The sequence below is a fragment of the Acomys russatus genome, chromosome 31 (assembly GCF_903995435.1).
Source record: "Acomys russatus chromosome 31, mAcoRus1.1, whole genome shotgun sequence".
NCBI lineage: Eukaryota > Metazoa > Chordata > Mammalia > Rodentia > Muridae > Acomys > Acomys russatus.
Window position 1 is genome coordinate 6688312 of NC_067167.1, and position 25651 is coordinate 6713962.

The window sequence follows — 25651 nt, forward strand, 5'->3', positions numbered from 1 at the left end:
TTTACCAACGAGAAAACTAGCACCATGCGGTGGTAGGTGTTTGCCTGGGGCGGCATCAGGATATAAATGGTAGAGCTAGACCGGACCTGGGTCTGTCTCTAAAGCTAGAAGACACTTCTACATCTTCTCCCAGCAAGGTGAACCCTCACTCATCTGTTGCCCATCAGCAGCCTGCTGGGAAGCAACTCAGTGGCACACTCTTGGCAAGCCTCCCAGATGCCTTTGCATCTGGGTCCTAATGTAAACTCTCTCAACACCTTTAGAATTGATCTTTCTTTTTAAAGGATTTGTTTATTTATTATGTATACAGTGCTCTGCCTACATGTATGTCTGCACAGCAGAAGAGGGCAATAGATCACATTATAGATATATAGATGGTTGTGAGCTACCATGTGGTTGCTGGGAATTGAACTCAGGACCCTCTGGAAGAGCAGTCAGTGCTCTTAACGTCTGAGCCATCTCTCCAGCCCAGAATTGATCTTTTAAATCCTCATCGTTCATAGGAAGAGGCAGGAGTAGCCCCGTAATATCTACAGCAGGTATCAGAAATCCTGCCCCACTGCCAAACCAGGTCCTCCTTTGTGTGCCTATTGCTCAAATTTCTTTCACACTTAAGGGTTATTTGTCACTCAGGAAGATTTGTCACTCCCTCTAGTACCCGCCAATGCTCGCCCAATATGGCTGTCCTTGCTGGACACACACACACACACACACACACACACACACACACACACACTTTTGAAGTCTTAGTCCCTGGCAAAAAATAGGCACCAAATATTGGGTGAGCTGATAAACTGATGGATTAGGTGGGCCACCTCATCATCAGCACCACACACACCCCTCCAACCTTTCACTTCCCACCCATGGCTGGCCTGAGTGAATGTCTCTTCTGTGGAACGAGCTGGATCTCTGTGCTGATGCTCCAGTGGCCATCCTTCATCTGTATGTCACTCCCCCTTAGAGGCAGTAAGCCCTGTGTGGTCTTCATAATTGACTCCTTGAAGCCGGAAGATTCTGCATAGAGCAGATGGTCCATCTTTGTAGGCTGAATCAGATAAGGAAGGCTTCCTGGGGCCATGGACATGGCCACTGGGCAAAGCACTCATTGCACTAGCCTGAGGACTAGAGTTTAAAGCCTAAGGGCTCTCGTAAATGAATGGCCATGGTACCCCCACCTGCATTCCAGGACTCAAGCTGTGGGTTCAAGTACGAGATGCTGTCTAGCCTCAGTGGCTCCACAGGCAGATGGATCTGTCAGGGAGCCGCACTCTGACACAGGTAGATCCCATCTCTGTTCATTCCTTGGCTGCAGCAGGGAAAAGAATGCAGAGTCCACTCCTCATAAATCTCTCACACGCCACCACCACCACATCCCAGGGGCCCCAAACTAGGGATTTCCCACCCCCAGGCAGCACTAGTTTATAATATTCTCCTTCCTGGTGCCTTGAATGTGGCAGTAAAATATGAGGCCACCCACAGAGACTGAAGCCTCCTGGAATCTAGACTTCCCACCCCCCCTTCTCAGGGCAGGACCACGGGCTTGGACTTGGTTGATTGGCTGAGTTATTCAAGGAGCTGTAAGGATGGACATATTAGGGCACTAGGATGAGGCTGTTGGTGGAAGGCAAAGCCTTTGGGTACCACATAGATCCATCTGGCTTTGCCTGAGGTCAAACAGCTAGTCAATAGCAGAGGCAGTGGGCTCCACCCCCAAGGCATCTAGAATTCTAGGCCATCCCTCTCCTTCTCTCTGCCAGACAGAGCTGTTCTGAGGCAGCTCCAGCCTGAATGAGCCCACCCTTTCACCCACCACCCTACCCCACCCCCTGCAAGGAGGCAGCAGTCTGTGTGGCCCATCGGGAGACAGACTTCTGACTCCTAGCCAGGCAGAGGACAGACTGTCTGACCCTCACCTCAGCCTGAGACCGCCTGCCAGCCCCAGTGGTAAACATTCCAAAGACTCCTGGGAAGGCAAGGCCTCTTTGAGGCTAGAGCTGCTTGGGTGGCATGTAATGCAGAATGTTCTGGGTTCCAGGTTGGGATCAAGTCCATGGCTGACTGTCAGTCCTGCCTGCAGGTTAGAGATCTAAACAACAACCCATATCATAAAAAAAGTGTAAATTTGTGAGTTATTACAAGGATTCGCCAGCAGGTGGCAATAAAGGGTCACAGGAAGGAACTGGGGACGAGGAAGAACCATTTACCTGGCTAGCAAACCTGTGGGAAGCACAGTCCTCTGCCCTGTCACAGGCTGTGGTGTCACATGCTGTGACTGTTGGGGCACAGCTTCTGGTTTCTAGGAGCTCACAGACTGGATGTTTGGAGTCAGGGGACAGATTTATAATGTATGGTTACAAGGCGGAGTGGGACCTTAGATAAGGATCGAGTGTATGATTGTATTCAGAGGATGAGGAGGGCACCCAACCCAACCACAGGGTGGCGCTGCTAAAGGAAACCAAACAGCAAATATGAGAACTCTGGAAGGTGAGAAAGAGATGGCCTGGCAAAAGAGAGGTGGGGGGCCTGTGCAAAAGCAGAGGACATATTAAGGCACCCTAGGAGTGTGTGTGTGTGTGTGTGTGTGTGTGTGTGTGTGTGTGTGTGTGTGTGTGTGTGTGTGTGTGTGTGTGTGTGTGTGTGTGTGTGTGTGTGTGTGTGTCCATGAAAGCAGCTCTAGAACTAGATGTGGATGAAATGAGCCATCTGGTGGCAGGACCACCGTTAGGAAGGAACCAGGAGTTCTGGGCTGAATCCTGAAAGTGCGAAACTAGGCAACAACTGGAAACATTTTGAGACATTGAATGCAACTTCTCCATCTGCAGGATATGGGGAATGACCCTGCCCCATTCCCTCTTGAGATTGATGGAACACTGGAATCTGGGAGGTGGGGGGTGTTGGGGGGGGCAGCGGTGCCTCAGGGTGAGAGTAACCGGGACACTAGGGAAGAATGTGAACTAGGACGGAGGACAAAGAGCTGCCCATTGCTGTGCTGCCATAGTCTGGACAGGACTCTTAAGTCCTTATGAGTTGTAGTCATCAAAGAAGGAATGCAGATATTTTACATAGATGTTTGCTAACTTTGTTAGAATTTTGCTTCAGTCTAACTACCTGTGATGTCATTGCTTACCTGCCATGGGGGTGTGGCCCTGCCCAGGCCTATATAAAAGGACAGACTCTCTAGGCTCCCTCTCTCACCCTCTCTCATCTCTTACCCCCCTCTCCCTCTTCCCCTCTCTTCCTCCTCCTCCTCCTCCTCCTCCTTCTTCTCTCTCTCTCTCTTTCTCTCTCTCTCATACCCCCCTTTCCTTCTCTCCCCATACTCATTTAATAAACCTCATATAATCTAATATCTGCTGCCTGGTATCTTCTTATCATTTTCATTTTATTAAACACAAAACTCATTGCGGTAGTTAGCTTTAAGTGTCTTCCTGCTACAATGCAGAATCACCTAAAAGCATCAACTCTGGAATTGACTAGATCAGGTTGTTCCTGTGGACGTGTCTGTAGATGACTGCCCTCATTGCTAATTGGGAAACCCCAGGCAATTGTGGGAAGCATCCTTCCCTACAAAAGAAAACTAGATGAGAGCAAGCAAGCAAGCTTACAGGCCTTGGCTTTCCCAAAATGTTGCTCTGTACGCCGAAACAAACAAGCAAAGCAAACAAACAAAAACAAAACCTTTCATCTCTAAGTTGCTTTTAGTAAGGCACCACAGCAACAGAATTGAAATTAGAATACCTATCAACTTTAAAGAGTAGGCATACACCTTGTAGGTCATTTGCTGTTTTCCCCTAGGCCCCACAAATACTGGAAGTGGGATGGAATGTGCTGACTCTCTTGTTGAGGATTTGTGATGAAATTCCGTATTGTGTGAGGCTAGCTACCCACGCATTTTATTGAAACGCATCGATGGGAAAGAAAGAAAGAAAAGCCTCGCTTTTAGGTTATACCAATCATTCCCGTCCCCCAAAACTCCAGCCTTAGTGACATCTTAGCCTGCCAATAGTGTAAGAAAAAGTGCCCCCAGCATTGAATCTGTCAGTCAAGGTCTTCAGAAGAGGGTGGGTTCTGTTGGCATTGGCTGAGGATCGGTGGGAGCTGTGAGTACAGACAGCGAAGCAGTCTAAGAGTTTGTGGGAGGGATAGTCTTGTCACAAACAAAGATTGAGAAAACAGTTGGCCACATCTCTGCTCCAGGGGAAAAGAATAGAACGAAGAAACTCCAGAGATGGCTCTTGACTGTGCTGCTTACAAATTAATGATTAGAGATGGGTCCTGTGGCCACACCCACTTAAGGGGAACTTCGGACTGGAGTTTTATGTGCTAATCTATGAGCATTTCTGCTGTGGAAAAGGCAAAGAATGAGTTAGGAGGAAGAATAGCACTGTCTTCATCCCTAAGAGGGCTTACGGAAATGCTTAATGTATTGCCTGGTTCTCAGTAAATGACTCAGGTGTTTGTTTCACTGTAGTAGCCAAGGAAAGGGGGGGAATGCAAACTAGCTCTTTTGCATTTAAATGGAAACATAAGCATCCTCTTAGCACCCTCTGTCCGGAATCTTCAGGGTTGAGTGAAAGAAAGCAGAGGAAAAGGCTTAGGTGCAGTTGCCCTCTTAGGATCGGCAAATGTTTAGTCTTTGGGTTTTGAGTTTCCTCGTTGGTAGGATAGATATAAAAATGCCTGCTTCGTGATTGCGATTGTATACCTTAAATGAAAAGGACCACAGACTAAACCCTACAACTCACTGATCCTTCATTTATTTACTTTTTTTTTATTTATTAGATAATTAATTGCATTCTTGTGGTGTGTTGCCCTCTCTTGTGGGTGTTGGGGATATAGTGATGGGTTACAGACTTGGGGGAGTCCTGTTGTCCCCCAGTGGGATACAGGCATTAGGCACAGTTGCTGAATCTGATCATCCTTGCAATCAGCAGCAGGAAAGCCAGCCCTTGTGAGAAGGGAGCTATGGTCAGGGATAGGTCGGGTATGGAAGAAAGTGGGCAAATGGGAGGGATTGAGAAGGAAGATTGGAGGGTCAGCAAGGAAAGGGAGGGAGAGGTCACAGGAATGTTGTCTGCTCTTTTGCCTTGATCAGCAGTTGGTGGGGATATCAGTTGTGTAGAAGAGAGTCCTGGAAGGGTGAGTGGCCAGATGAAAGGAATAGAGGAACACGTGATACAGAGATAAGAGGACAGATACATCAGTGAGCCCCTTGACATAGTACATACATATAATTTAATCAAAGAACACCAAATCAATGCCATAGTGTTTATGGCTCATTGGGTTCTTCAAATACCCATAGACATTGGGAGCATGCTTCCTTTTAAGGGCTGAAATTGAGGCACAGAAGGTCAAGTCACCTGTTGGAACCAGAACTCCAGTCACCTGTCTTCCCATCCATTTTCCCTCTTCTCCTCCACCATTCTGTCTCCCAATACCAAGGCAACGGGTGGCCGGAGGAGGACAGGGCCAGGTGGAGACTGTCCTCCTTTATACCTCTGGGCCTTTGGGAAAGGGAAGAAACAAACAAACAAACAAACAAACAAACAAACAAAAAGATCCTTACTGAGCAGATCTCTTGGTCTCCTTGCAGGTCAAAGTATTTTCATGGGAAGAAAGTGAATGGCGACATTGAGATCCGAGTGGAACAGGTAGGTGGTGGCCCCTTCCCTAGCTCTCCTCACATTTGCCCTTTTCTGAACTGGGGCCATTACCAAGAGCAACCTTGCTTCTTTCTTACGTGGTCATGATGAACTAAGATTGCCCCCAAAAATCTTGGATTGTCCTTGAGAGTCTCATTAAGTTCCAGAACTTTCTGATCCATTAATTGTTCAACCTTCAGTTTTAGGTAGTGTATTAGTTAGGGTTCTCTACAGGACCAGAACAACAGAACTCGTGTGTGTGTGTGTGTGTGTGTGTGTGTGTGTGTGTGTGTGTACATACATACTATATATATTTACATACAGTGTGTATGACTATATGTGTGTACACTTACACTATATATATGTGATACCCTACAACTCACTGATCTTTCATTTATTTACTTTTTTTTAAAATTTATTAGATAATTAATTGCATTCTTGTGGTGTGTTGCCCTCTCTTGTGGGTGTTGGGGATATAGTGATGGGATACAGACTTGGGGGAGTCCTGTTGTCCCCCAGTGGGATACAGGCATTAAGCACAGTTGCTGATTCTGATCATCCTTGCAATCAGCAGCAGGAAAGACAACCCTCGTAAGAAGGGAGCAATGGTCAGTACATATATGTAATTTAATAAAACAACACCAAATCAATGCCGTATTGTTTATGTTTTCCTTAGCTCATTGGGTTCTTCAAATACCTGTAGACATCAGGAGCATGCTTCCTTTTTTCCTTTTAGGGGCTGAAATTGAGGCACAGTGGTATCATTCATATATGTGTGTGTGTGTGTGTGTGTGTGTGTGTGTGTGTGTGTGTGTGTGTGCGCGCGCGCGCGCGCGCGCGCGTGTGTGTGTGTGTGTGTGTGTGTGTGTAGGGAATTTATTAGAATAGCTTACAGGCTGTAGTCCAGCTAGTCTAACAATGGCTCTCTTATGAGTGAAAGGTCTAAGAATCCAATAGTTCTTCACTCCATGAGGCTGAATGTCCCAGAATTCCAAAGGAGTAAGTCCTAATGCCAGTAAAGGAATGTACTTGCCAATGAGAGTGAGAAGAAGCCGGCAAAAAATGAAAGCTTCCTTCTTCCATGTTCTCTATACAGGCTGCCAGGGGAAGGTTTAGCCCACATTAAAGGCGAATCTTCCCACCTCAAAAGATCTGGATAATAGGTGGCTCATCCCCCTTCAAATAGTTTAATTAATTAAAAGGAAAAAAGAAAAAAGAAAGAAACTCTCACAGGGGCACCTAGCAGTTTGGGTTTTAGTTCACTCTAGATGTAACTAAGCACCAAGAATAACCATCCCAGATAGAGACGTTTTCCTCAAAGGAACTATCAAAAACAGTTGTTCGTGCTACAAAACTGAGATGAGTGGAGCTGCTCAGAAGGAAAGCCATGTGTCCCGTCTTTGGCCCTTTGATTTTTTACTATGGAGTAGAGCGGACGTATTATTGTGACAAAACACCATGACCAGGACAGTTTATAATAGAAAGCATTTAACTGGGCTTAGGATTTCAGTGGGCTAGAGTCCATGATGGTACAACAAAGGCAGGGCGGCAGGAACAGCTGAGAGCTCACATCCTGATCTTCAAGTAGACAGAGAGATACACACACTGGCAGTGGAAAGTCTTTTGAAATCTCAAGGCCCTCCTCCAGTGATGCGCCTCCTCCAACAAGGCCACGCCTCTTTATCCTTCTCAAACAGTTCTACCAACTGAACGCCAGGTATGCAAATATATGAGCCTATGAGGTCATCCTCAGTCAGACTACCACAGTGGAAGAGCCTGTTTGAGTCCTTACTCTCTTATTTCTGCTCAGTGTTGACCAGATGATTTACTCTCTCTGTGTGTCATCACTTTCTTGTATCCTTGTAGCTGAGATGAAATTATTTGAAACTCCAGAAGAGACCAGAATTGAGACCACCATCCCTCATTATGACTCCTGTTATCGATATCCAGAACCCTTATTTTATGTAGAAAGAAACATTGGCTAGGCGAAATAGCATAGGAAATAAGAACTGGACTCCAGACGTCCTGATTTCCTGACCAGGGACTCCCCATTCAGGAAACTGAGACCCTCCTTTGTAGGACCACAGTACTCAACTGTAGGAGAGCGCATCAGAGCAAGGGATCTGGATTCAGACTGCAGGTTCAAATCTCAACTCTGCCTCTTAATGAGTTGTCCTGCCTGAGCAATGTGTGAGCCCTCTTGAGCTCTCCATCCACGCTCTCACAATACTTGTATCATCAGCTTGTGACAGTGGTGTTACGGGGAAGAGGGCAGGAGTCAGTGACAGGATAGGTGTTTATTTTCCTCTTCTTCTCCTCCTCCTCTATCTTCTTTCTTTCTCTTCCTCTTTTCCCCTCTCTGTCCTCCTCTTCCTCCTCCTCCTCCTCTTCCTCCCTTTCCCTCCTCCTGTCCTTCTCCTGCTGCTGATTCCTATGCTGTTAGTGGTTGTAGCTGTTATTATTTCTCCTTTTCCTCCCACTCCCTTATCTCACGTCCTACTCCATTCTACCACCACCCTTCCTCCTCCTCCTCTTCCTCCTCCCCTTCCTTCTCCTCTTCCTCCTTCTCTTCCTCCTCCTCTTCCTCCTTCTCTTCCCCCTCCTTCTCTTCTCCTTATCATTCTTCAGTGAATGCAAATAAAATTCTTATGATAAAATTCTTATGGGAAGAAATACCATTTGGTACTCAACAACAGGAATGGCCTATCTCCCCAGCCCCACCTCTTGTATTTTCTCTCTCTCTCTCTCTTTTTTTTTTTTAATCCCAATGAGTCAGAGGAAGGGAGAAAACTTCTGAGCATCAAATTGATGGAGTTGGCTTCATATTAAAACACCTACAGTTTGAACTTCAGTATGACCCAGTGGCTTTTAAGTCAATCCAATGTCTACTAAGTTTCCTTCCATGGCAAAAAAAAAAAAAAAAGCAAGTTATTTGTGTTCATTTTACAAGTATTTGCCAGTGTCTACCCTGGTAGCTAGCTCGTGTGGGGAAGGATAGAGAAGCAGTGGTCTCGTCCGTAAACAGAAATGGCTCTGAGGATGGAATGCTCTTTGAGTTGGATTGAAGAGTGGACGGGCTTTTAACATTTGGAGCTAGTGGCAGGGAGAACATGTGAGGTTGAGGCCCAAGGGCAGAGGAAGTTGGCCAGTACAGGACAGCAATCTCACTGTTTTGTTTTGTTTTTTGTTTTTTGGTTTTTTTTTACTCCAATACAGAACTCACTGTCTTCCCTCTCTCAGTGGAGAATGCCACCTGGACCTTCCACCCTAGCTGCAAACCTGTGCAGTCTCACTCTAGTGCCACACCTGCCCTCTGTCATGTCCTCTTGACTCTAGGTCTCATGATTCCCCAGTCCTTCCACCGATGTCCCAATCTATCTTGCCTGAACTACCACAAGCTCGCATCAGAACTTTCCACCACCAGCCTCGTAACTCTATTAGCTTACCAATCTCCAATTCACTCTTCATGCAAAACCAGAGTCATTTGTCTTTGATGTGTGTGTGTGTGGTGTTGTGATGGTGACGCAGAAGATTGTGTACCATGAGTGTATGTGGCGGTCAAAGGACCGCTTCAGGGGTTACATCTCACCTTCCCCCTTGTGTGAGAAAGGGGGCTCTTGTTTTGTTGCTTTGTGTTCTTGGCCAAATGTCTTGGGTGCCTCTGGAGCTCCCCTGTGTTCCTCTCTCATCTCTCCATAACAGCACTGAGAAAACAGATGTTTGCAGCTGTACTCAGCTTAACAAGGGTTTTAAGAATCCAAGCTCAGAACCCTACACTCACACAGCAAGCCCTTTTATGCACTGAACATTCTCGTTAGCCCTAGAGTGATATTTTGAAAAGAATGAATTGGGCCCTTTAAAGAGGTAGCTTCCTCAGAGGTGCTCTCCCTGAGCCCTATCTGAATCAGGAAACTCAGTGGTTTTCACAGCCCCTCACTCCTTCCTTCCTCACCTGCACCTCAATATTTGAGCTCTCTCTTTACGGTGGGATTATTTGCCTGAGGGTAGGGGCCATGGCTGTTCGGATCTCACTCTGCAAAGTAGCATGGGTCCCAGCGAAAACTAGAGCTGAAGGAAATATTTGCACAGTGAATAACTGACAGATTCCACACATTCTGGGAGCGTTGTGGTTTCCAAGAGCGATAAATGACTGCTTCTTAATCTCGCCTCAAAAATCTTGGTTTTTCTGTAAACCATCTGGCAAATGTGCAGTTGCCAACCAAGCTGGACCTACTTCATCTCCTTTGTAGTAACCCCAAGGCATGTTTCCATCTCCCTCCTAGTATGTTAACAATGCCTTTGGGCCCAAGTGGCAGGTACCAAATTTGTATACAGAGACGGATACTTGAGGGAGCTGCAATAATCACACTAGGATGCTGGGGACACTTTGGGAGTCTGGGGGGGGGGGGGCTACAATCATGATGGCAAATGTTGGCTGATTTAATCATTCTCATTTCCAGCCACAGAAAGCCAGGAAGCAAATTAGTCAGGAAACCAATTAGCATGTCATTTGGGCATCTGTCCCTGGAAGACATCCCTTCTCAGACTCTTCTTGACATTTGAATGGCTTGTCTTTAGGCCCACCTGAATCAATGGGTGGGTCACATAAGCAATCCCAACCCCCCTGGAACTTCACACTCATCCTCCAGCACTCAAGAGAAGCTTTAGGACCAAAAACCACTGTTTAGTCTAAGCTGGCCTCTCAACGGAGGGCCAGATTAGCCAGATGACTGTACTGTCTGGGCTTTGTTGGACAGAGTCAAAGAGTTAGTTGTGGTTGGCCTAAAGGAAGCCTCCACCCCATCTCTCCACCCTTGCCTGGCTGTCACAGAGCCAGGAATCCCACACCCAGGGAAGTAAGTGTGGAGCTGCATCACTTTGCATCTGATTTTCCAACATAACCTGCTGCCTCTACAGGCTCCTACGGCAGAGTCCGGGGTCCCGGCGGAACTAGAGAGGATTTGGCTGGGCCGGTTGGCCTGCCAAGCTCTCCTGTTTCTGTTTGAGGCCAGGGCACTTTTCCACAGACACAAGTCACCCATTGAGACCAAAAGGGTTGGGTTTATGGATAAATAGATTAATGTTAAGTAGAACTACAGAAGTGTTTTCTTTTTAAAAAAATAAAACAAATAAACAAAGATTTAGTGTCATGGAACCCAGGGCTCTGGTAAAACTGGAAATGAGAAGAAGAGAGAAAAGGATATATATTCGTGTGTGTGTGTGTGTGTGTGTGTGTGTGTGTGTGTACATACACACATATACATATATATGTATGTATACATATGTTTATATATGCATACACACATACACACACACATATATGTGTATATGCATACATACACACTCCCAGGAGAGAGAGGGAGCACTGGAATGGCCACGTTCAGTATTTTCTCGGTATTAATGGAATTAGGAAGGCAGAAGGAACCAAAGTGCCGTCCGTCCTCTGACAATGTCAGAGAGGAAAGCAGGAAGCAGAGGACACTGGGTAAGCCATTGTTTCATATCTGAGCACAAGAGGCTCCCTTGCTGTTCCTGTCAGTAAGTTCTCTAGAGTGAGTTAGTTCGATGTGTTTGAACCTGCAGAGGCTGCACCGATTGAAGATCTTTCATCTGGAGTCCTCTGGGTCAGAAGTATTTCAAATTTCAATTTTTCGTCAGATTTAGAAGTGCTTGCACATACAGGAGGAGATACCATAGGAGGAAACCTGGATCTATATACAAAATTTATTCCTGTTTAGCATGTAATGCATACACTGATAGAGATTTTGTAGTGATATCGTCAGTGCACCTGTATTTTGATTATGACCTGTTGCTTGAGGCCAGGGGTGTCATGGTTGGTACTCAAAGACGTTTGGCCTGGGAACATTTGGGAATTCAGGTTTCTGGTTTAGGGAAGATCAGCATGTATGTTATTTGCGCATGTATCCGCATATGTGCAGCTGCACTAGTATGCATACGTGTGTGGAAGCCAGAGGTCAATAGGGAATGTCTGCCTGCCTGCGATGTCGCCGCTCACCTGCCACGGGGGCGTGGCCCTGCCCTGGGCCATATAAAAGGCACAGTCCACAGGGCTCTCTTTCTCTCTACTTTTCTACCTCTCACTACCCTCTTTACCTCTCTTTACTTCTCTCTCTCTCTCCCTCCCTCCCTCCCTCCCCCCTCCCCCTCCCTCCCTCTCTCCGCCCCTCCCTCCTCTCTCCCTCTCCCCCCTCCTCCCTCTCTCCCTCCCTCCCTCCCTCTCCCTTCCTCCCTCCCTCCCTCTCCCTCCCTCCCTCCCTCCCTCTCTCTCTCTCCCTCCCTCCCTCCCTCTCTCCTCCCTCCCTCCCTCCTCTCTCTCTCTCTCTCCCTCCCTCCCTCCCCTCTCTCTCCCTCCCTCCCTCCTCTCGCTCCTCTCCTCTCTCTCCCTCTCTCTCTCTCTCTCCTCCCTCCTCCCTCCCTCCCTCTCTCTCCCTCCCTCCCTCCCTCTCTCTCTCCCTCCCTCCCTCCCTCCCTCTCTCTCTCTCCACATGTGTCTCCAGAGACAGACGGTGTCTGTATCTCCTTATTAAGCCTCTTAAGTAGATCTGTTGTGTGGTGCGATTCCATTCCTCTGTACAGCTCCTCACCTCCACTGCCCACTTTTTTTTAACACTGCCTCTATCACATCCTACCTTATCTTTTTGAGACAGGGCCTCTCATTGAACCTGGAGCTCACTGATTGGCTAGACTGGCTAGTCAAGGAGCCCCCATCCCTCTCATCACCCCACTCCTATCTACCTACCTGTCTCCCATAGCGTTGGGGTGATCTATGTATGCTACCTCACCCAAATTTTCTGTGGGTACTAAAGATCTGAACTCAGGTCCTTGTGATCACACAGCAAACCCTCTAGCCTAGTGGCCATCTCCCCAACCACTGAACCCATATTTATTTTTTATGCGTACATTAGTGTTCAATTAATAACTATCTATGTGTTAACCTTTCTTAGAATAGAATTTAACTGATGTGGGGGGTGTGAGCCCTCGCTCCTCACTGAGACATAACTGATAGCTGCTGGCTCATCAGGGTGTGAGAATCAGTTTTTCTCTTGACACGTGGCCTCTGGTAGGCTGACCATGCTGCAGTGGATGGCCCCACGCCCGCGTACATGTGGGCAACACTAATTAATTAGTCTTAGCGGATTAGAAAAGGAGGGAGCGGGGAGAGTGAGAATGAATTTGATCAAGATGCACTGCGTATGTGTATGAAATTCTAAGAAAATGAGTTTTTAAAAGAACAGGCCCGAATTAACAGTGCATTTTGTCCATTAAAATAGGGTGGAACTTGAAAAAACATGTCAACAAAGTAAGAAGTGCAAGTTGGAAGTCCGTTTAGTTTGAACATGGATAACAGCTTGGCCATCATAGTAGAAAATGATTAATTTTTGAAAAAGGCATACACCTTGAAAGAAGTATAGCTAATGCCTTGGGAAGAGCTCACACTTGACTTTGTCTGATACCTCCTCAATAACGGTTTATGACATTTCATTGGTTGAAGACTTTAGGGTAGGTGAGATAGGGCATGTGCTATATTCTGTTTTGTGTGGTCACACTGAATGAGTAAGCAGCGTGAAGCCCCATTCGGAAACTCAGCTGCCGTGACGCAGGATCGGAGAGACCTAGCTTATTGACTTCATATGAGAAACAAGGAAAGATCCAATATTTGAGTAGAACCCGGCTCAATATCAATGGGAGGAAATGTAGGCTGAAGGCTGAGGCTGTGTCCGCAGAGAAGAGTAGAGATGGGATTTTCTCCTGAGGTTAGAGTTCGAGCTAGTGGTACAGGGTCCTGCAGGGAGGTGGGTTTCAGCTCTGAAAACAGAAGCCTGGAGCAGCAGCACAAGTGATTCATGGACCAACCTGTGCTGTAGGGAGGAAGGGTGTCTCCTGTGCTGAAAATACTCTGGCAGAAACTGGGCAGCTAAAAGGGAGAGAGTTCACAGGAAAGTAACATGCTTAATAGAAAAAAAAATGTGTGTGTGTGTGTGTGTGTGTGCGCGCGCGCGCGGGTGCGTGTGTTATAGAAGTGATGGGTTCAAATAACTAAAAACTGAAAATGGAGTGAGTTCTGGAAGTTGCTCTCTGAGTTTGCCTTCCTACTCATGTAATCTTTGTGGTTTCCACTATGGCATACCGCGGCCAGGACCAGACGGTGCAGAAGGTGGTGGAGCAGCCATCAACCTCGTCCTCAGGCACTCACAAAGTAGGCCTTGGATTCAGGTGTGGCTGTGTGAGCAAGGGATTACGTGGAAAGAGGGCTGTGCTATTGGCTTTGATGTGTATATGAACCTCGTATTCGATGATGTAGAAGAGATTCATTCTTTTAAAAAAAATAATTTTTAAAGTCAAGAAAACATCTGAGTGGGTTGATCATGCTAAAAGGAGATAATATTATTCTGTTCCAGAGTGTTTCCAGCTAGAAATGGTAAAGGGCAAGAGAAGTTGAGAAGGCAGGACAATGTTTTTTTTTAAGGTGTCTTCTGCTGGGAGCATAGTCTGAAGCATTCATTCATATTATTTTGATGGCCCTTATATTATTACCAAGTGACAATAAATGCTGTGAGGTTGTTTTCATTTAAAAACAAACAGACAAACTGAAGAGGTACAACGTGGCATCTAGTAAAAAGTTTTAATTGAATTTTTCCCTGGATGATCTCCTTTTTGCCCACCTAATAATCATAATCACTTTTACTCCTTGATGGGGAGATTTTTTTTAAAGAGAGGTTTCAAACGTACACATGGATGCCAATGTATGAAGCTACAATGGGTGTTCCAAAATGGGAGTTGGTTGGTGTCTGTTTAGATTTAGCCATCAAACTAAACTGGAATTAGGTGTGAAGAGAACCTCATTGCAGTGTTGCCTAGATCAGATTGGCCTGTAAGCATGTCTATGGGGGTTGTCTTCACTGGCAACTGACGTATTGAGAGCCCAGCCTACTGTGGCCAGCACCATTCCCTTGGCACTCGGTCCCGAACTGTCTAGGAAAGGAAGCTGAGCACGACCCTCTTATCCAGCAAGCAGTATCCTCCAGGGTTGCTGTTGAGTTTCTTTGACTATAAAGCGAGTTCCTTGCTCAAAAGTAATGCTGGGTGGAAGACCGCCCTTTGGATTCCTTCCTTGATTTCCCTCAATGAGCCTGGAAATATAAGCCCTTTCTTCCCCTGGTTGCTTTTTATCAGAATGCTTTATCACAGCGACAGAAATGAGACTAGAACAGTCCGAAACACAGAAATGATTTTGGAATATTTCCAAGGGTTGGAGTTAATAAGGGTTTATTACGATTGGATCCAAAGGGGAAGTCACATTACGCAAAGCCCTCACAGTCTTCATTTGTGGCTGTCACTGCCATGACTGTCCAGGGAGAGCTGGAGTCCACATCCCCACTAGTGTTATGGAAACTGCTACCATCTGCCTAACTACTGTTGCTGGCAGCGAAGCCTGTGTAACTAACCTTAGAAGCAGATGGGTTGATGCCTCCTCCCCCCTCTTGACTCCCTGCAAAAGTAACTCCCATTGGTAGAAACAAAGATGGGTACATGTGGCAAAAGAATGTGGGACATAAAGACTTGGGACTTTGAGCTCCCATGGTATAAGAAAGAGGAATCCAAAGGATGGATGTAGGGCTGAGCAATAACAGCGTCCAACACAACCTACCAGACATTAAGGTGGTTTGGATGAGAAATGTCCCCCATAAGCTCTGGTATTTGGGTGCTTGCTTCCCAGTTTTGGTGCTGTTTGGGAAAGGTTTAGTGGGGCAGCCATGATGGAGGAAGTGAATCATAGGGTTTGAGAGGCTTTGAGAGTAAAAGTCTCACGTCACTTCTCGCGTTCTCTGTTTTGGCTTATGTTTAAAGATATGAGACCCCAGTTATTGTTTTTACTATCAGGCCTACCACCTGCTTGCCATATCTCCCTGCCATGCCATGATAGACTCTTACCCTCTGGAATCATAAATATAAGGGAGAGACAGAATGAAGAACTTCTCCCTCTAGGTGCTAGAATTGTTCTCAGAACAGCCCTCAGCCATCAACCCTCTTTTACACACTCCTTAGTTAAAGAAAGCTGCCTGCTCAAGGTCATACCCCTTCCCTGAGTGCAGATATTGTCACGTCTGTAAGGATCCTTGCCCCTCCATTCCAATATGAGACAGCCATGAAGGGCCATCCCCACCCAACAGCTCCTTGTGGCATGGATAGAGACCTCTGCTGAAATGTGTAGGTAGCTCATCTTCTATTCCCCAGCCTGTTCCCACATTTGCCATCCCTTATAGTGGCAGTGGTGCTTCCTAAAGCATCCCTTAATAAACTTCCCTCCAACCAACATCCATCTTAGATCTGCATCCTAGAAGATGCCAAGCCGTCACAAACCCATTTATGATGTTGATAGGTCCTGGGGACTTTAATCTCCAAGAAGGTGCTACAGGTGATTTATAAATCTCATGGGAGCTAGATTTCTAGGACTCTGCACTAGTCCTGGGTTCTGAAGCCCATCCCATGGAGAACAATTTCTGTTCTTGATTTATTCCAAGCATTGATGCTGAACTCTGAGGTGCTCCACAACTTGACCTTCCTGTTTGACCTCTCTGTGTTTGAAACTCACCAGAGCTTGGCATCTCTCTTATGCAGCTGAGTCCGGCTGCACTGATCCAGTAAGCCTTGTTTTCTTAATACAATCCTGCAAGATTTATTTGTTTATCTTGGCTTACCCTGACCTCAGACGTTCTGTTTTGTATTATTTGTAAAAGTGTGCAGGTCTCCATGGAGGCCCCTTTCTCTTCAAATTTAAGAACCAGCTGGGAAATACAGGGAGAAGGAAAAGAAAAGAAAAAAAAAAGAAAAACAGGTGGGATGCTAGGACGTACTAATTGAACCATAACTCAACAGACGAATGACTGTTTCTCGTCTTAACCATGGCATTGATTTGTGTGGGTTTATCAGCTTCCTGGCTCTACCTTTAGGTCCATCCATTTAAGTCTAGAAACTAGGAAGTGATAATAAATGGCGGCAGCAGCAAACTGGCACTGAAGCACCCCAGCACAAGTGCCTCTTAGGTTGCCGTGTGTTAACTCATTTAATCTTCAGCTATGACTGTTGCTGAGAAAAACTGAGGTTCAGGGAGCACCCTTGAATTGACCAGACACTGTGCCCCATTGTGTAAACCAGCAATCTTTGATTTCAGCTCTGACTTAACCAAAGCAGACTCTTCACCAAAGTGCATGTATCCGGATGTGTGTTGTTCTTGAATGTTGTCATCAGAGAGCGTTTGTCCTTCCTCCTCTTGTCTCAGGCCCCTGAGGTGTCTCAGGCATCTCACTCCGGTCTTTTGATCTACTGGATCCATTACAGACTCACATGTGATGTCCTCCAGCACACGACTACCCTTTCCCCAACTCACCCTAGTGGCCCTCGGTCATTGGATGTTTCTGGCTTGTTGCTACAAAGTTCTGCTGTCCGGAAGTTCTGTTTGTTATTTTATTTCATCCCAAAGGCTGCAGATATGCTTGACCTTTGAACCACAGGAAGAGTATAAAGACCTACTCTCTGGAGCTCCATCAGTGGGCTGTGAGTCCCAGCTTTGCAACTTTCTATATGACCCTAAGGAGTAGTTGAGGGTTCCTCATAGGTAAATCAGTAGCCGTAGGAAGAACCTATAGTCTGAAAAGAGTTACCACACGTGAAGAAGCCAGAGCAGAACCTGGCGTATAGAGAATGCTAGTTTGACAGCTGAGTTCTTATCCTGGCCACGTGATCCCTGAGTAGTTTCCAAGGTGGGTGTTTTGTTTGTTTGTTTGTTTGTTTGTTTGTTTTTTCCTTTCCTCTTAGATCATTAAGAGATAGCAAAGCCACAGCCATACACTAAAAAAAATCTTCCACACACACTCTGTGGGAAGGCCTTCACGAGCAACTCCTGTTGAGATGTGTGTTTCAATTCATTACACACACAACTAATCACAGACCCCATTGATATTTCCACACTCAACTGGCACCTTCTAATTTTTCCCTGATACCTTATGGTGGGGATCCTGGGTTTGATGGGTGTCAGGCGTAGGGTTTGGGTGTTAGGTAAGCCTTTATTGAATGGGTGTGAATAAATGGATAATGTGACAGACATGGGAGGGTAAAGCCAGATTATCCAATCCAATCTACTTTTGGGGAGAAATTTATTTTATTTTTTTATTTGTGTGTCTCCATGAGTGTATGTGTTTGCATATGCATAGAGACAAGAAAGAGTGTCGTATCTCTTGGAACTGGGGGTTTAGGTGGTTGTGGACCACCTAGTATGAGTGCTGGGATGCACTCTGAACCACTGAGTTATTTTTCTAGACCCTCAACCTACTGATGTACTGTTTTAACTGCTGAAAAACTAGAAGGGAAGAGACTAGAGCCATCATGCACCTCATGCTATGGGTGATGACCACAGCACAGAAAACCCAGGCTCTCATCTCCTAGGCCATTGCTTTATTCTATATCGTTTTTCTACCTGCCAATGGGCTGTTTCAGAGTTTGGGGTTTTAGTTTGTTTTTCATTTGTTTGTTTTGCTTTGCTTTTGTTTTGTTTTTTTTTTTTTTTTTTTTTTTTTTTTTTTTTTTTTTTTGCTTTTGCTTTTGTTTTTGTTTTGTTCATTTTGGTCTTTCACGTTAAGGAGTCATTAGTTCCTTCTTAATGGTTTTAATAACAAAGAAATTCATCTAATCTCATGAGATCCCTATTTTTCACACTGACCTATGAGAGGCCTTCTAGGTAGGTGTCTAGGCTGGAGTTATTTCCCTAGCTGATGGCCAGAGAACAGAGTTATCAAGTGGGCACTAGAGGGCTACTGATTCCTATGCTTAGGAGCCCCCCTGATTCCAAGTACAGCAGGAACCATTTTGCCAATTTGATGGTCCCTCTGGTCTGCCTCATATTCTCTGTTAGGGGAGATTTCATCATCCTGGTATGACTGACCATTCTTGAATACTTGAGCTAAGTCTTGAAGAATATATGGGGAAATATGAGACAGGGTAAGAGAGAGGTGTTTTTTTTTTTAAGGTTTAACTATTTACTATTATGGATATAGTGCTCTGCCTGCATGTACCCACAGGACAGAAGAGGACATCAGATTACATTATAGATGGTTGTGAGCCACCATGTGGTTGCTGGGAATTGAACTCAGGACCTCTGGAAGAGCAGTCAGTGCTCTTAACCTTTGAGCCATCTCTCTGGCCTCGAGAGGTGGGTTTTATCATGGGTATTATTTTCTATGTACTAATTAGATGAGAGAGGGGGAATCAAAGGGGTCGGTCAGTCCATTCTCCTTCTTTCCTTTTGGGGGGGTGGGGGGATATAAGTATTCAGTATGTATTCCGGACTGCTCTTAAACTCTCTGTATAATTCAGTCTAGCCTCAAACTCAAAGCTACCCTCCTGCCCCCTGCCACAGCTTTCCAAATACTGGAATTACATGTGTGCCACCACACCTGGCTGGGAATCTATTGTCTTACGCTAGGTTGTCAAACTCACAGGTCTGGCCTCCAGCCACTATGTTTGGTAATTTACCTTTCCTTACTGTCATTCTGATTCACCAGCGCATGCCTTCCCTCCGTTCTTACACAAAGGAGACACCAGTGGAAATTAGGTTTGTTTCCAAAGGGAGAATTCAGCAAGCCCTTCAGTTTCTTCGAAGGGGTGTGTGTGTGTGTGTGTATTAAAGAGACATTGAACACCTGCTTTGTACTTGGTCTTAATGACAGTTCTTCAACTTCAAGGAGTTTGTCATCTGGTGGCTGTAATACATCATGGTATATGTTTCCCAGAGACTTCCCTGCTGTGGGACATTGTCCAGAGGGTCTTCAGAGAAGCAGGTGATCAGCTAGGGGTTGGAGAAAAAAAATAATGGAAAAATCAACAGACAGATGTGGCCATCGGGCCTTCCAGCTAAACAACATGTTTTATATCTTAGCTTGTCACATATGGAGAAAAGATCAGATGATAGAGTGCATGAGAAAGGACTGTTCTGGTTAATTTTAACTGTCAAGTTGACATAACGGAGAATCACCTGGGACAAAAATCTCAGTGAGGGAATGTCAACATTTGGCTGGCCTGTGGGCATATCTATTAGGAATTCTTAATTAATCCAGCTTGGTCAGTAAGATTCCCTAGTCAGGGGCTCCAGAAGTGTATAAGAGATCAAGTTGAGCTAACCAGCAAGCAAAGATTTATTCTTTCTTTTTTGGCTTTTAACTGTGGATGTGATGTGACCAGCTGCTTGAGTTTCTGCCCTGAATCCCCCCAAAATGATGGACTGTAGCGTAGAATTGTAAATTCAAAAAGCCCTTTCATCTCCTATGTTCCTTTATGTTACAACAATAGAACTAAAATTTGGAAAGGGATGATGGGAGGTAAATCTGGAAAAGAGGGTATATAGCAATCTCTTCTATAAGGGCTTTAGGTACAACCTGTGCCTGATGGCTAGTTTTATATTGACTTAACACAAGAAATAATCATATGAGAGGAGGGAACCTCAATTTAAAAAATAAAAGCATCCAGGAACTGGAGAGCTGGCTGAGCTCCCCACCACCACCACTGCCCCACCTGCTGCAGCACTTGGGAGAGTGAACCGGAATCTGTTATGGGCAGCACAATAGAGCTGACCCTGATGGAATGGAATAAGAATGAATGCCATTCTTCAGCCTCAACCTCAAAGGCATGAGATCGGGAGAGCTGGCTCTGCCCCTTGCTGGCTATGGCATTGGATGAGCCAGCTGGGGCAGGACAGGAGAGCTCATCCCAGCGGTATGGGTGCCCCGGCCAGCGGGGATTCGATTAAAGCTCGGGAGGAGAATTCTCCTGTATAGGGACAGAACACAAGACACGAAGAAGGAGAGCAAGTCTTTGATCAAGCTCTCAAATTTTATTTTTCAGGTAGCAGGTTTTATAAGGCAGGGGACAGGGAAGCATATTGCTATGGCAACCCAGCTGTAGGCTATCTCAAGATGCGAGGAATTCCAAGCAAGTCACACTGAATATTTTGCTATCTTTATCTAATCTAACTGCTAAACTACAACAGGGTGGCTCTGACAAGATGGCTGAATATTGGCCATATGGCCTGTCCCCAACATGTGGGTATGGGTAGGCTGATCAAGCCCAGATCCAGAGCTTTGAGTTGGCCCACCCCAACATCTACCCCCATCAGTGAGCTGCTGGAGTGTGTGAAGGTCCTGTAGGTCCAAAACTACAGCATCTCCATGACACCAGGCAACAACTGGATATCTAAGAGGCCTCTGCATGAGCTCCTGCCTCCAAGTTCCTGCTCTGTTTGAGTTCCTGTCCTGACTTCCTGTGATAATGAACAGCAATATGGAAGTGTAAGGCAAATAAACCCTTTTCCTCTCCAACTTGTTTTTTTGTTCATGATGTTTCGTCACAGTAATAGAAACTCCAAGTTACTATACAACTTAAAAGTGTGTCCTAGGGGCAGCAAGGCCAAACGGGCACTAGCCTGATTAACCTGTGGAATGAGACTGTATGTCCATGCTTAAGTGCTCATGGTGTGTTTGAGAGATGGACATAGAGGTAGTATTCAAGGCTGAAGCACACCCAATCCTTGATTATACTGTCCTCAGGTAAGAGGTTCAAAGGTGAGTGCCCCATGGATTGGAGTTCACCACAGTGTTCTTTTTAGTATCCACTGTCATGCCTATCATTTCTGTTGGAAAAGTGTAGAGGCGACTTGATTTCCTTAGAAATGCAGAGAGCATATTCAGACCCGCGCGATGGGGTCAGGCTGGCATCACCTTGAAACAACGCCACTGTCAACTTCACCTTGACCCCATTAGCTGGCCATTTCCCCTTGGCTGTTCCATTCGCTGTAACTCCGTTTTTCCAGCCTGCTGAAAAGCCAGGCCTTGTGACTCCGGTACATGGCCACCCTCCCAGCTCGCTTTGCCCTTCCTCATACCTCTGTCCCAGATTTGCCCTTCAACTTTTGCTTGGCCACTCGACATTTCCCGCCAGCCCTACTGTTGTCTTCACCACATAGGATCCAGCCAATTGCACGATGAAAGGAGTCCCACTGAGCTACGCCAGCTCTGCCAGAGACCCCACCCAGGTATGCTTACACACTAGATAGGAGCCTTTGACTTCCAGTAGGGACTCTAGGAGGCCATTAATTAATTCAGGGCAGAACCTATCATGGAACACCCTAGAAACCCAGAAGTGAATCAAGGGGACTTCTGAATGCTCAGCAGGGAAAAACACCACTTAGTTGACTTGGATGACTTCATGGCAGAACACTGTCTGGCTGTTATGCTAAACTGGAAATGAATCTATTATATTGTCTAAGGAGTCTCCCAGCCCACCCTGAGCACGTCTCCTGAGGAAGGGAGTGGGGCTGACACATAAACAGGACTTCTGCATGGAAATGTCTGTGCACATTGTTTCGTGCCTAGAAGCTGATATCTGAGGATGGATGGGTTTGTATGTTTTGCAGTGTCTACCTTCTGTAGTCCCCAGTGCTCTACTGACTTTGGAACAGAATTCAATTTAAATCAAACTTGTCTTGGACCCCCTCCTCAGAGAGGTCACAGGGTGTCCTTAGAATTTCCATAGACAAGTGTTGTCCCATGATAGCGCTAAGCCAGGGGGCAATAATCCCAGCATCTGTTTCCCGTGCTTCTGAGCATTAGGTACCTACTGGGCGTTTGCTGCAAACTTCTTTCTCTCATTCTCATCAACTCCCTATGGGAAGTAGGTATCATAAAGTCCTCCATTCTCCAAATAAGGAAACCAGGGCTTCTCCAAAGCCACATGGCTCATGAGTGACAGGTGGAAGTCACAGTCAGTGTGACTCCAGAGTCTGCATTGACAGTTCCTAACCTTGGTGCTGGCTTACCTGGCAATGTATCCTGGACACATAAATCCATCAGAGGCTTCCCACTTCATTCCTCCCAGATTCCATTTTAGACCCCAGTCCTCCTGACTCCAGGCCCTCCTGGGTCATAGTCCATATCGGGTCTTACGTATATCTCCCTGGGACATCCTTACCACTGGTCTTCTCTATATAAATCACAATTCATTTCAGGTTTTGTCTCCACCCTGCTTTCACCTCCTCCTCTCCTCTCCGTGTGTTCACGGTGCCTTGCGCACATGCCTACCATGACACTTACCAGATGACTTTGTTACTACCTGTTCACTTGCCTGCTGAGAACAGGGTAGGATCTTTATCCTACAAATAGAGTGCCTCTCTGTGCTAAGTGATAGGTCAATTGTGGTTGAGAGAAGACAGATGCAACCTCTGCTCTTCCTCTTCGCCCCCCTCCCATAAATGCAATCCTGTTAAAATCCACAGTAGTGTAAAAGCTATGATAGTATAGTGGGGAGACAGCTCAGTTGGTCAAGTGCTTGCTGTACAAACAGGAGGACCTGAGTTTTATCCCCAATGCCCACATGTAAGCATGGGCATAGTGGTATATGCTTGTAATCTCAGAGCTGGGGAGGCAAAGAAAGGAGGATCCCTGAGGTTTACCAGCCAGCAATCTAGAGTAATTGGCAGGGTCCAGGCCAGTTAGAGACCCTATATGAAAAGATAAGATGATTGATGCCAGGACTTGGGAGGCAGAGGCAGGCAGATCACTGTGAGTTCGAGGCCACCCTGGTCTACAAAGTGAACTTAGGACAGCCAAGGCCACACAGAGAGACCCTGTCTCAGGGGTGGGGTAGAGATAAGATGAAAAGATCCTGAGGAAGTCACCTGAGATTGACCTCTGGCTTCTACATGCATCGCCCACCACCCCTCACATGTTCTGATGGTAAGGTACCTGGGGTGATGGGAGCTTGTGACGGGTGCCTGGCAATGAACACTTACTTATATAATTAGTGTCCAGGTACAGAGTCTGCATCCAGCAAGTACTTCTCAACCCTACTTAAAGTAAAGGGAAAATAAAAGAAGCTATAGAGTTCAGACTAAAATTGAGATGCCCCTGAATCTCCTTTTGCCCGGTAATGAACTAATGTAAAGCATTAATTCAATATGAGTGACCGAAAAAGCAACGTCGTTGCGATGCAGAATGTTTGACAGGCCACAATCCAGGCAGTTGATCTGTACAAATTGATTTTGTTTTCACCACAGTCCCCCAAGCAAGCTCAGAACTGATGGAACTGAGACTCACCGAGGGGAAGAGTGCAGGCCAAGGCCACAGGGCCAGTAGAATCTGAGTGAGATGTAACATCCACTGCAACTGGGGGAACTGGAGCCCCTTACTTAAGCCATGCCAGTAGACAGAGCTGACCCCACCTACCTTCCCTGACTCTTCCTGCCAGTCTGGCTTTGAGGTATTGTAAAGGGAGAGGTCTTGCTTGGCATTGATAAAGATCAGCAGCAGGAAGCAGAGGAGAGGCCCAGCATCGGGCACCTAAGGATGCATTTGGAGGAGTTCCTAAGGGGGCAAGAAGGACAATGAGGTTCAGTTCAGTGCTCTTCGCATTCGTTGCAACTCCCAAGTCTCCTTACTTCTCAGATAGGCAACTGAGGCTCCCAGAGATGGAGCTGGTCATGTCCTAATTGGTGAACTGTGATGGTTCCTCCGGCTGGCAGACTGTCCGCTTAATTCACCTGTTGCTTCATCTCTTCCAGATAAATGCACTTTTCTGGGCAGTTTTCTCAGGGCCACAGACTGCATTTCTGGTTTGCTGTCCTTCTGTGTCCATGGTACTAACCTTCCTTTCCTCCCTGGGTAACACGGCGGTCCCTTCTCATGAGCTTATGAGTGGGCTGCCAGTCTGTTTGGGATGGAAGTGTACCAATGGGCAGCCCCTCCCTGCCTAAAGCTTGCAGGCTATCCAGACAAGGAGGAGACCCAGTCCCTCTGTGGCTGCCAGGAAAAGCAATGGAAGCCAGGGTTTGCACCTCCCCTTTCTGGGCCAGCCAATTGCCAGGCACCCCCAAACACTTTATTCGTTGGACTGAATGGGATTTTGATGACTCCTCTTAATTTGCTTATTCTTGCACAATTGCTTTGGTCTCCCTCTGGCTCCCACTGCCCACCGTGGTCCAGGCTCCTCAATGTCTGTGGGCTCAAGGCCAAAGTCTTTAGGCAACACCAAAGCCCTTCCTACCCTGCTAAACTTGTCCTCCATTTGCTCTCTTTTCCTCTCTCTGCTTTGTGGTCCCCATGGATGATTTTGGAAGAACCAGATAATTAATTTAGAAGGTTTCATATTCCTGGAAGCATTGTCTGTGTCTTGACGTCAAATAATGTTATTTTTACACAATACCTATCAATACAGATAAACATTCATTCATTTACACATCCCGCCATCTAGCCAGCCCCGTGCTTACATCTCTCTAGAATGGACTCTCCGTTCTTTCCTTTGTGGATTCTCCCATCTAAACACTAACCACGCTTGACCCTACTTAATCAGGAGATCAAGCACATTCTGGATAGGGTGGCCAAAACTGCTTTCTGGTTTCTGATCAGTTCAGAAGTAGACTTTCTTTCTCCTATAGGCTTTATGAAATGTAATACCCCCCATTAAGAATAAAAATAACAGGGGCAATAATGAACCCCTTATATTAAATATGTTTATAGGGGTGTGTGTGTGTGTGCGTGTGTGTGTGTGTGTGTGTGTGTGCGCACGCGCAGAAATAGAGATTGGCGTAGGCTAACCATGCAGCTCACACAAACTGGATGTAGAGATGCAGGCATGTCATCCCAGCACTTGGAAGGTAGAGGCAGGGTGATCAAGGAGTTCAGGGTCATTCTTGGATATATAGTGAGACCCTGTCAAACAACAAACAGACAGAGATGGAAGGAAGGAAAGAAGGAAAGACGGGAGGGAAGTAGGAAAGGGGAAAAGAAAGAAATTTATATAGATCGGTACCAGTATACTATCTAGAGCCCAGTTTCCCTCCATTGACCTTGAACCGTTAGTGCTGCAGATGGTAAAAGCAGATCCTCAGAGTCTCGGGCAATGTAGACTCGTGTGTCTGAGGCAGGGCTTGAACTCCTGGCTGGCAC

At 46.2% G+C, this 25651-nt stretch overlaps 1 protein-coding gene and 1 pseudogene across 1 annotated transcript in view; both read left to right on the plus strand.

Annotated features, from left to right (window-relative positions):
• Positions 1-25651, plus strand: part of LOC127212673 (synapsin-3-like) — a 119497-nt gene that overhangs the window by 15469 nt on the left and 78377 nt on the right. Inside the window, exon 2 of the mRNA XM_051172757.1 lies at positions 5594-5651. Coding sequence (XP_051028714.1) covers positions 5594-5651 — 58 coding nt within the window. The remainder of the gene's footprint in view (positions 1-5593; positions 5652-25651) is intronic.
• On the plus strand, positions 13783-14077 carry LOC127212820 (small nuclear ribonucleoprotein E-like; annotated as a pseudogene).